The sequence below is a fragment of the Pongo pygmaeus genome, chromosome 5, assembly GCF_028885625.2.
Source record: "Pongo pygmaeus isolate AG05252 chromosome 5, NHGRI_mPonPyg2-v2.0_pri, whole genome shotgun sequence".
NCBI classification, from domain to species: domain Eukaryota; kingdom Metazoa; phylum Chordata; class Mammalia; order Primates; family Hominidae; genus Pongo; species Pongo pygmaeus.
In genome coordinates, this window is record NC_072378.2 from 116,295,447 (window position 1) to 116,308,204 (window position 12,758).

General features: G+C 37.5%; 1 protein-coding gene across 4 annotated transcripts in view; it reads left to right on the plus strand.

Annotated features, from left to right (window-relative positions):
• Window positions 1-12,758, plus strand: part of NT5DC1 (5'-nucleotidase domain containing 1) — a 138,806-nt gene that overhangs the window by 114,370 nt on the left and 11,678 nt on the right. For all 4 annotated transcript variants that reach the window (XM_054491776.2, XM_054491777.2, XM_063666521.1 and 1 more), the window contains 2 exons: window positions 3,704-3,878; window positions 5,688-5,785. In XM_054491776.2, coding sequence (XP_054347751.2) covers window positions 3,704-3,878; window positions 5,688-5,785 — 273 coding nt within the window. The remainder of the gene's footprint in view (window positions 1-3,703; window positions 3,879-5,687; window positions 5,786-12,758) is intronic.

Below are 12,758 nucleotides of genomic sequence, written 5' to 3' on the forward strand. Positions count from 1 at the left end.
TTCAGTTTGGCTATATGGTACTAATCATACTCTTGCCTTGAATGTAAGGAAACATAAATGTTCCTGTGTCTGCTCCTGCACTAATTTAGGTATTCATACGTTGAATACTTGCTCCATGCCAAGCAGAAAGATATATTTCTTGCCTTTAGAAGTTTATAGTTTCTTTGGGGATATAATTTAATAGACAATTATAATCCATTGTGGTATGTTTAACATAACTCTTCATTTGATTTAATACCTTGACTTATTTCAATAAAAAGACGTTTCTATTTGTATGTCTCCTATTCCTTTAATAATTGGAGGTTACAAGGGGGCAAAAATATTTTCTCCATGACAGCCAGTGATCTTTTGTAGTAAGAGCATCTCATAATCTACCATTGGGTATGTGTTTGTACGGGGCTTGTCTTTTTAGTTTGTTCATTTCAGTCTGGCTTATGAACAAAACAAGGACATCTCTGTTATGACTTCAGAGAATAATTTTATCTGATTAAATTATTATATTGGTACTCTTTTGAATCAGACATTATTAATTAAGAGATACTAATGAAATTAACCTAGGTAAGAAATTTAAAATATTGTATTTAAATGCATATGCCTTGTGTTTTTATTCCTTTGGAAATGTTAATGGTAGCTTTTTAATGTTTATATTTTGATCACTAGATGGCACTAAGCACATATAGCTAAGAAAAAATAACTTTTTCTCAAGTTTTCTGAAAGCAAGTCTGTGTTTTCAGCATTACACACTATAAATTTTTTTGTTATGTAGCCCATAAAATTCTTCTTGCTACAAAAGCTTTGTTTTTCTAAGTGAAATAATCTCACATCTGACTCCCTTAGGTATAGTAAGTTAGGAGAGAGACACAGCCTCTGAAATTAGCAGTCATCCACTCATCAAACTTATCTATTTTTGGCCATTTAGATTTATTATTATCATCTGTTTCTTAAACTGACCTTTTACTAGTACTTCCTCTTCCCTGGGAAACAGAGAATATATTTTAATTTTTTTAAAGGGCTATTATATAGCCTCTGGCATGTTAAAAATAGATCCTAGAGATTCACCCACAGAAGTTCCTGTAGGGCAAAATATAAAAAAAGCAAAAACTGTTTTTGTTTTTGGTCTTCTAAATATTATTCTCATATTGCAAAATATTCTTTCTTTTGTTTTGGTCTGGTTATGATATTCATGCAGTATATTTTCTGAATCATGATGCTTTAAGTTGCAAATAATAAATATCCTTAATGTTTACGCTATTATTAAATTGAGTTATTTTACACAACCAGAAGTTGTCCAGAAGTTGAATGGCACTTCCAGTGGTGGTTAGAGTCAGTCAGTGACTTAATCAGAAATCCAGTGGTGGCCAGGCACAGTGGCTCACGCCTGTAATCACAGCACTTTCAGAGGCCCGAGGTGGGAGGATCACTTGAGCCCAGGAGTTTAAGGCTGCAGTAAGTCATGATCGTGCCACACTGCACTCCAGTCTGGCCAACGGAGCAAGACCCTGTCTCAAAAACAGAAACAAAAGCAGAAACCCAGTGATGTCATCAGGGACCCAGGTTTCTTTCCTTTCATATGTCCACTCCGCCGTCTCTGGTATATCAGACTTGTGCTTTGTGTTGATGATAACCACTGCAGTTCTACATAGAATTTATAATCATGGTAAAGTCCAGTAGCAGAAGAGGGGATATTCCCCCCTTTATAGGTTTATTTTTATCAGTGTTATACATTACTTCAGGATCCTGCAGCAAAGTTCTCCTCAGGTCTCATTTACCATGCCTGGGTCCCCAGCACTTCCTAAACAATTCAATGACAGGAGGAGGGAATAACTGTGATAGGTGTAGACTGATAGAGACCCTTGCCCTTCCTAGCATCACAGAACCCCTCAGAGGAAGATGAAAGCTGAAACAATATCAGAGCACTACCCAGCAAAGAGGGAGATGGCTGTGGGGAGGCAGACCACAATATTTGCTACTGTTTTTGTTTTTATTTGTTCGTTTTTGTTTCACTTAAAGACTCTTCTGGCTGGGCACGGTGGCTCACGCCTGTAATCCCAGCACTTTGGGAGGCCGAGGCAGGTGGATCACGAGGTCAGGAGATAGAGACAATCCTGGCTAACACGGTGAAACCCCATCTGTACTAAAAATACAAAAAATTAGCCAGGTGTGGTGGCGGGCGCCTGTAGTCCCAGCTACTCGGGAGGCTGAGGCAGCTGAGGCAGGAGAATGGCGTGAACCCGAGAGGGGGAGCTTGCAATGAGCCGAGATAGCGCCACTGCACTCCGACCTGGGTGAAAGAGCAAGAGACTCCGTCTCAAAAAAAAAAAAGACTCTTCTTCCTGGCCAGGAGCGGTGGCTCATGCCTGTAATCCCAGCACTTTGGGAGGCCGAGGCGGGCGGATTGTGAGGTCAAGAGATCAAGACCATCCTGGCAAACTTGGTGAAACCCCGTCTCTACTAAAAATACAGAAATTAGCTGGGCGTGGTGGCACGCGCCTGTAGTCCCAGCTACTAGGGAGGCTGAGGCAGGAGAATCGCTTGAACCCGGGGGGCGGAGGTTGCAGTTAGCCAGAGATCGTGCCACTGCACTCCAGCTTGGTGACAGAGTGAGACTCTGTCTCAAAAAAAAAAAAAAAAAAGACTCTTCTTCCTGATGTCCTGATATTCTTGAAATACAACTTTCAAGTATTTCAAGTGTATCACACTGGACAGAGTCACAGATGTATCCCATATCTAGCTATTGCAGACTCTATCATTCAGTACAAGCTGTTTAACCTTTTTTTTTTTTTTTTTTTTGTCTATGCGTGTGTCCTTTTCCTAACAATTAGAGAAAGTAAAATCTTGGATTCTTTTTATCTGCGTATTAGTTCTGTCATGCTCGGAGAACAGTATTTCTAAAATGTGTTATGAATCTAGTAGCATTTCAACTAAATCTGCAATTGCCTGCTAAGTCCCCATGACTTTAAAGGCACTGGGTCAAGCACTATGGGTAAATCTGGCCAGTACATCTGAAAACACTGCCATCTGCCCTGGAGCTCAGCCAGACCCCGTGGACACTCTAAAGGGGCAGAGCAAGCAACCCCACCTCAGTGGTGTGAGTCATTCATTGTTCCCTGTCAAATACAGTGCCTTTTGGCCTGTTCTGGCCTATTTTGCACCGATTTTTCCATTTGATATCTCAGCACTTCTCAGGGGCTATAGAATGACTCCCCTAGTATAGATTCCATCTGAAATAGCAAACTGTGACTCTGAGGAACTCATCGCCCTTCTTGGCTATTTATGCCAAAGATGTGATCCTGGTACAATATCTGAGTGTTGATATGTTTGTTATCTATATTCAGCAAATATTCATTGAATAATTAAAAGAATATTTGTAACAATTGATATTTCAAATGTAAGGTTTTCTCTTACAGCATTTGAAAATGCTGATCATGTTGTGTTTCTTGTGTTACCTGTTTTAACAGTTTATCAGTTCTTGTCAAATAGCCAGCGAATATTATGAAGTAACATTTTCAAACAATATTGTGTTTTCAAGTAAAGAACTATTCTTAAAAAGCAAGTAGTATTAGCATAATTGCTAGGTTGGTCAAACTTTGTTCTTATCCTTTTAGTTTTATCTATAGATTTGAAAGAGATTAACTCATTAGAGAATACATGTAGTCAAAAAATGTTTAAAAAGAGTAACCTCATTGATATTTTTATTTTTCAGAAAACTGTGGAATATATTTTCCAGAAATAAAAAGAGATCCAGGCAGATATTTACACAGTTGTCCTGAATCTGTGAAAAAATGGCTTCGACAGCTAAAGAATGCTGGGAAAATTCTTCTGTTAATTACCAGTTCTCACAGTGATTACTGTAGACTTCTCTGCGAATATATCCTTGGGTGAGTGATGAGTCATTCAGTTTTCATTGTCTTATGAAATACAGATAGCAAATTAGACCAGGGCTTTTTCAAAAGTGTCAGCCATGACCATATCATTATTTTAAACAATGCTGAGTGACAAGTTGATTTTTTTTTGCTCATGACATAACCTCAATCTCTGCTGACAGCAGCCCAACCAAGTACATTTTAGCAAAGCAATGTTATTGGGGACCAGTATGCTCATAGCTCACCAAATGTCCAGGTTTTAGGTTTTCTAGAAGGTGGTAAACTGTATATCCTTCAGTTTTCCATGAATTTGGTTTCTCATCTTTGGATGATGATTGAGGGACTCTTGAGTTGTAGGTTATACTCCTCCACAGATACCTGGAGTACAGCCATTCTTTAGTCATTTCCGTGCAGAGCCATGTACTTTACTGTTTAACATAGCCAGGATGGGATTGAATTCATGAAAATGAAGGCAGTATAATTGCATAGACTTCAAAGTAAGACAGACTTGACTTCAAGCCCCGCTCTGCAGTTTACTGTATTACCTGGGGCAGGTTTTATAACCTCTTTAAGCTTCAATTTTGTCATCATAAAAATAGTACAGTAATGCCTTGTGGGTATGAGGGGATATTTAAATAGCATAATACAGGTAGAGAATTAGACAGGAATAGTTGATAGACTTCAGTGTGTAAATACTTATTCTTGTGGGCAATACCAGGAAATGTCTATAGTCAAAGCAAGATTCTACAATGAGCTATTAGGTCTCCCCTAATGTTTCCTCAAATTCCATCAAATACCGAATTGCCATGAGTATGGAGCAAGTTTGAGCCTTAAAACCTACCTTCACCAGCCTTTTTAGCATCATGATTTCCATGTTCCTTAGCATGTGTGCTTTAGTTTGTTCCATGATATGCTTACAATCTGTGAGTAGAATTTCTGCTTTCTGAATAATATATAGGCTGATACATAATAATGCATCCTTTGGGTGAATTACGGCTAAAGTCCTGGATGTCTTGGAAGGTGCCTCTCATAGAGACATTTGCTATCCTAGTAGTGGGCCCATGCTTTAGAATGAACAATCTGGATTTTAATTCCTTTTTTATTAGCATAGATAACCATAGTCTTTCTTCATCTTAATTTCTATGTATTGCGGTTTGGATTTGTAAAAGTATCCTAGAATGTTGGGTAAATATTGTTTCCCCCATTGTAATAGTGAGTCCTTCAGGAGAAGGGCTACCTTTCCTTTGCCATCAAAAGTAATCCTTAATATAATGCTAAGTACAGATTTTAAATCATTAATTATTGTCGTACAAAAGTTACCACATTATAAGACTACACTGATTGTCAAATAAAGTATCTTCTTCATATTTGAAGCACTCTCTGAAAGATGACCATGACTTGCTATAATGCTGCTTTCTGTGGCACCCATGTAACACACAAAATTGTTAACTCTTCAAGCTAACAAAGCCAGCCAATTTCAGGCCCCCAAATTTGAAGATAGATTTTCCAAATATTTCCAGCTGTTAGAAACTATTGAGTTCACTACCAAAGCCAGCTTGGTACCTAGAGTCTATGTGCTGTTCTCTTTTTTTCCCTGATTATGTTTATACTTCAAAGAGTTGTCAGGAAGACTAGTACTCAACTACCTTCTATTTCCAGTGAAATGTTCACCTTAAAGTGTGTGAGAAAAATATAAAGCATGTAAAAGTTAATCAAAAGATAAATGATGCTGTGGTAAAATAGATAAGCAAAGATCAAGTTCTGTTTTATATGGACCTTTTCTAATTCTTAAAATAAATTTATGAAAAATTGTGTTGCTTTTAGGAATGATTTTACAGACCTTTTTGACATTGTGATTACAAATGCATTGAAGCCTGGTTTCTTCTCCCACTTACCAAGTCAGAGACCTTTCCGGACACTCGGTAAGTTACATTTGGTTTCTTTCTTCTCCTGTATACAGTTGGCTAACAACCTTGTGCAGAACACTGTGTTACATGCAACGCCATGTCTTCTTTCCTCTCATGGGGAAGAAAAAAGATAATAAACTGATGTTTGTATTAAATTTTACGCTACCACTTTATATCACAATTATTTCTTTGCATGTCAGTCTCTCCCTGACTTTAAAAATGAAGGGCATGAACTTCACCTTAGTTTTTAGGGCCTAAATAAATGCCTCGATAAATATTTGTAGGATGGATTACTTGTGATAAATCAGTCAAGTTCTCTTCTAGAACAAAAGCGCCTGATAGGGAGAGAGGTGGAATGAAAGGGATTTGTAGATGAAAAAGAATGATAATAGAGTGAGGTACTCATAGTAGGTGCTCTTGAAAGCTTCTTGAATGAATACATAAATGAATAAAAAGAAGAGCCTGATCCGGAATAGGGGATGTGGGGTTTGCATATTTTATTCCAAGAAAATCTATACCCCTTTTATACCCATAGTAGTATTTATGCCATTCCATAAGATTTTTATTAAAATTTCACACAGAGATACAAATAATGGAAAACTGCACATTTAAAATATACCGTTTCTTTTAATATATTGGAAATTATAAATGCATTAACTATGCTGACAATTTACATCATTTTATGTAGTTTTTCTCTATTTAATTGAGAGTATCCTGAGATAAAAGGGTGGAGTGTTTAAAAAGCAATTACTTTAGAAGTACCTATCTTAAGACTTCTGTGCAGTATTTTCTGTTAGTTGTACAGTACAATTGGATTTGAAGGCTGACATAATAATGATGTTTATCCAAACTACATTTTTAAATATTATACTCATCAAAAGACTTGAAAGTGTTTTTGACTGAATCTATGGTATGGAAATATTAGGAATCTAAACTTTAAAAATAAGCACATCCTGATAATGAATATACCATTTTAAAAAATTGTTTTATATTTTGGGTTGTATAAAAACTTAGTTTTTTAATTTCTACTTTCTCAAATTTGTATTTCATTTATTTTTTTAATTGACAAGTAAAAATTATATATTTATGTTGTACAACATGGTATTTTGATATATATATATATACATTGTAGAATGGCTAAATGATACTATTTAAATAGGAATTACCTCACATTATCATTTTTTTGTGTGTGTGGTAAGAACACTTAAAATCTATTCTCTTAGTAAATTTCAAATATACAATATATTATTTTTAACTCTACATTATGTACAATATATTTCTTGGATTTATGGATTTATTCCTCCTAACTGAAATTTTGTGTCCTTTGACCAACATCTTCTAATACCCCTACCCCTAACCTCACATAACCACCATTTTACTTTCTGATTCTGTGAGTTTGGCATTTTTACATTCCAAATGTAAGTGAGCTCATATGGTATTTGTCTTTCTGTGCCTGGCTTATTTTGCTTAACAGTGTGTCCTCCAGGTTCATCCATGTTGTCACAAATGATAGGATTTCTTTCTTGTTAAGGTCAAATAGTATTCCATTATGTATATATACCATATTTTCTTTATCCTTTAATCTGCTAATGGACATTTAGGTTGATTTCATATCTTGACTATTGTGAATAATGCTGTAATGAACATGGGAGTGCAGATAGCTCAACATACCAATTTCATATATTTTGCATATATACTCAGTATTGGAGTTGCTGGATCATATGGTAGTTCTATTTTTAATTATTTTGAAGAACCTCCACACTTTTTTCCATAATGGCTAAACTAATTTACAATCCCACCAAGAATGTACAAGGATTCCCTTTTCTCCACGTGCTCTTTAACACTTACCTTTTGTCTTTTTGATAATAGCCATTCTAATAGGTATAATAGGTATGAGGTGATATCTCATTGTGGTTTTCATTTGTATTTCCCCGATGATTAGTGATGTTGAGCACTTTTTCATATAGCTGCTAGACATTTGTGTATCTTTTTAAGAAATGTCTATTCAGGTCCTGTGCTCATTTTTTTAATTGGATTATTTGTTTCGTTACTATTGAGTTGAGTTCCTTTTATATTTTGGATATTAACCCCTTATCCAGATGTATGGTTTGCAAATATTGTCTACCATTCTACAGATTGTTTTCACTTTGTTGACTGTTTTCTTTCTGTTGCATAGCTTTTTAGTATTATGTAATCTCATTTGTCTATTTTTGCTTTTGTTGTCTGTGCATTTGGGGATATAGCCAGAAAGTCGGATAAAAATTTCATTTTAACTAGCAGTCTACTGTGTTTCATTCTCTTCTATGGTTTTAGAGATGAAAAATCTGGATTGATGAAGAAAGACCCAAAGTCCTACCAGTCTCTGTAATGAAGACTGTAAAGTGCCTAGCAATCTCAGCATATACAGGATTTCATGCTTTTTGTACAGATATTTAGAAAAATTTACCTCATTTTGGCTGGGAGCAGTGGCTTATGCCTGTGATCCCAGCACTTTGGGAGGCCGAGGCGGACGGATCACCTGAGGTCAGGAGTTCAAAACCAGCCTGACCAACATGGAGAAACCCTGTCTCTACTAAAAATACAAAATTAGCCGGGCATGGTGGCACATGCCTGTAATCGCAGCTACTAGAGAGGCTGAGGCAGGAGAATCGCTTGAACCTGGGAGGCAGAGGTTGCGGTGAGCCGAGATCACACCATTGCACTCCAGCCTGGGCAGCAAGAGCGAAACTCTGACTCAAAAAAAAAAAAAGAAGAAAAGTTTACCTCATTTTTATCACATCCAGGAGGACTAGATGTCTAAGGTTCTTTCCAGCCTTTGTTTTCTGGGCCTCTGATTTAAAATATTTCAGTGGAAGAAATATTTTTTAGAATTAAACCAAAATACTTTATTCTATTTAGAATGCAAAAAAGATTGCCAGAACTATTACTAATTACAGGATTGTACTGCACATATTTTAAAATCCCTGCTTCATTACATTCTCTATTATGTGTCTATTCTGCTGCTGATTCTGATTCTTCAGCTACCTCTAACTGCTTTACCTCCGTTTCTACTGCTTTCTCTTTTAATGTTGATATTCCCTAACATTCTGTATTTGGCTCTCCTTTCTTCTCCTGTTGTCCTTCAGCTCTCTACCACTGGGAAGGTTTTAACTATCATCTATATACTGATGGTTGACATTTCCTTATCTCTGGACTTCACATTTCTCTGACCTTCAGAAGCCTATTTCTATCTGTCTTCTAAAATCTTCACATCCCACAGCCCCAGGGGCGTAGGAAACTTGATGTGCTTGCAACAGCTCATTAAATCCCCATCCCATTTTAGCATGCCCCTCTTCCCATATTCCATAATTACATATTAGTTACTTTTCCAAGCACAGACTTTAACCAAGCTAGTAAGCAGAAACCACAATTACTTTTGCACTAACCTAAAAAATCAGTCATCCTCATTTCTTCCCTCCCTTTTAAGTTGTCCGTCTGTTTTCTCAGGTTTGTCCTCACTACATTCCCACCACTGCCCCTATCATCCCTTGTGTGAAATGGCACAATATTTAAGTCATTGCTCCAAATGGTTAAAGTAAAGTTAATACAACTGAGCTTGCTGGGATGGAAGGCACAGCGAGCCAATCACGAAACACAGCATGGCCTTAGCGAGTCGCGCAGGTTTGACGTCATCAGTTGTCATGGTAACAGGGGCGAAGATGCTGATGCCAGTGTCAGTCAGGACTGAGCTCCTCCCTCCAGTCTGATTCTTGCCAGTGCTTAAGGATGTATAGAGGGGAGAAGCGTCTTCCAAGCAAAATCTTCATCTTCTCTGTTCTCTATCACATGCACTGCGTCACCAGATCCTCGCCAGTGCTGAGGGTGGGGATACGGGGGAATCTCTGTCTTGCAAGATTAAATTATCATTGGAGAGGGAACGTGTCTGCCTTGTTCACCGCAGTGTCGCCAATGCTGCTAGCTCAGTTCCCTTCCCTGCCCGCCATTGGGAGAATCATGATCCAACACACACACTCTCCCTATCTCTCTCTCTCTCTCTCTCTCTCCCCCCCCCCTCCCCCTCTCCTCTCTCTCTCTCTTTCTCTCTCGTCCCTTGGCCTTAGCTGTCACCAATACACTGACTCTGACTCCCAAATCTCTCCCTGAGACCTGTTTTCCTGAGTCTCATACGCAGTTCCTCCTCCACACCTGGCAGCTCCACTCAGTGTTCTCAAATCAAGCTTGAGATTCTCCTTCCGCCTAGAAACCAAAAACAACCAAACATGCTGGTCACCTTGTGTGTATTCCTTACTTAACCATCTATTAGAATTCTCCAGCTAATAACCTCCGTTGTCTTCACCCTTTTACCTCCAGTATGCTATGCATTAAATCCTGCTTAATATACCTGGGAAATCTCTCATCTCTGTCCTCCTCTTCCTTTCCATTAGGCCATCTAACCCCTCCCCAACCTCTCTTCAGACACTTTTCATTAACACAGACTTCTATTTTTCAGTTCTTTAAAATTTCCCACATCTTTTTTATTATTTACTTAGGCACAAATATATTTAATCACATGCACACAGTATCTCATTGGTTTCCATTCCATATAGCATCCTAAGGCTAATTGTACAATCTGGTTCCTAAATTACCTTTCCATCCTCAACTCTATCTCCATAAAAGTACCCTTTACTCCTACTGAAATGATTGCCTTTTATTCTTATATCAAGTTTTTGTTCTCGCTATTCTGTCAACATCAGTGTTTCTCAGACTTTAATGTACACATGAATCACCTAGAGATCTTGTTAAAATGGAGATTCTGATTCAGAGGCCCTGGTGAAACCTTAGATTCTGCATTTCTAAATAACTTGTCTGGTGAAGCAGATGCTACTGGTTGGAAGATCACACTTTGAGTAGCATAGATATATGTAGAATGCCTTCTCCCTTTCCTCTCTGGTGACTTCCTACCTCTTATTTAAGGTCAAACATACAAATCACATCTCCTTTGCGATACCTTCCTTCTGCAGCTCCAGTCAGAGCTGTTTCTTTCTCTGTATTGTTTAGTGCTTTCACTTGGCTACAGTTGGGAAATTGTCTGATGAACTTTGTCACCGGATGTTAGTGCTGAGGGGTGCAGCTGTGTGCAGGAATCTTTCTGTCTTTAGCACAATTCCAACAACATTAAAAGCTCCCCAAATGAAGGAGGCTGAATCCATCAGCGAACTAGTCAACCCCATCTCTACTAAAAATACAAAAAATTAGCTGGGCATGGTGGCAGGCGCCTGTAATTCCAGCTACTCGGAGGCTGAGGCAGGAAAATCGCCTGAACCCAGGAGGCAGAGGTTGCAGTGAGCCGAGTTCGCGCCATTGCACTCCAGCCTGGGCAATAAGAGCGAAACTCCGTCTCCAAAAAAAAAAAAAAAAACTATGAATGAATGCTAAACCCCCCGCCCCCAAACCAAAGTAGATAAGGGTAAGAATCACACTTTTTCTTTAATAGTATAATTTTCCTGTTATAGCCCCCAACACAAGCATTTTACTAGACATTTTACTTGAAAAATGTCTTACCTGTCCATGCCAAGAAACAGAGAAAGTATGTATGAAAATGAACAACTGAAGAAAAAAAGTCTAGCACAGAATTGAGGAAGGGATTTATAAAAGTAAATATGAACTGTTCGGTCAAATTTACATATATACAGAAAGGAATCCTAGAAATAAAAATTGTAAATATATTTTAATCATAATTCACTATTTAGTAACCTCTAACAAGTCAGAGATTGCCACCAGAATATAAGCATCCTTAGGGAAGACATGCTTAGGGCAGAGACTTGAGCCATCTCATTATTCACTGCTATATCCCTACTGACTAAAACAGTCTGTGAAATATAGTAAAAATGAAGAATGAGACGAGAAAGAAAATGAATTGTATTTCTAGCTCAGATTCTGTTTGACACCACCAGGGTGTGCAGATCCTCTCATGTTTGTAACTTTTTACTTGTAACAGAAAAACATTGGCAACAACCCACATGTCTATCTATAGAGGACTATTCTTAATAAATAAGTAATAGAACATGTGTAAAATAGAATGAAATGCACATATTTTGAAAGGAGGTAGATTACACTGTGCTAGCTATAAAATAGTTTAAAAATAGCAAGTTGCAGAGCCTCATGCAGATTATTCTAATATTAGCATTTAAAAGCATTTTAAAATGATTAGTATTATATTAGTTTGCTAGAGCTGCCATAACAAAATACCACAAACTAGATAGCTTGAACGATGTATTTTATTTCTTTGCAGTTCTGCAGGCTGTGAAGTCTGAAACCAGGTTGTAGCAGGATTGGTTTCTTCTAAGGCCGCTCTCTTCTTGGTTTGTAGATGGTTGTTTTCTGCCTGTGTCTTCACATAGTCTTTCCTCTGTGTCTGTGTCCTAATCTCATCTTCTTATAAGGAGACTGTATTGGATTAGGTCTACCCTGAGAGTCTCATTTTAATTTAATCCAGCCTTTAAAGGCTCCATCTCTAAATAGTCACATTCTGATATACTAGGGGTTAATATTTTAACTTATGATTTGGGGGGAAACATAATTCAGGCCATAACAGGTATATACATATACTGAAACTCATCAAATTGTATGCTTTAAATATATTCCATTTATTGTATGTTGATTATGTCTCAACAAATGTGTGAAAACATGGAGGAAAAGAATATACTCATATTTGTATTTGCTTTTATATGCATAAAAGAGCAGAAGAGGTGAGTGCATACCAGATAGAGTTCAAAAATAAGACTTAAAAAACATGTAAATGTATTACTGATTCAGAAAAAATCTCATACATGCATATTTTTAAACATTAATAAAGTAGTGACACCAAGTGCTTGGGGAGTTTAGGGGAGGCAGCAGTCACTGTGAGTTGAGGTTAGTGCTTCTGGCCTACAAAACTTCTCACAGGTTCTGCTCTCTGTGGTAAGTTTCGCTTAGCTTTATTCAAGGCTGTCAGTCTAGCTTTGACTGT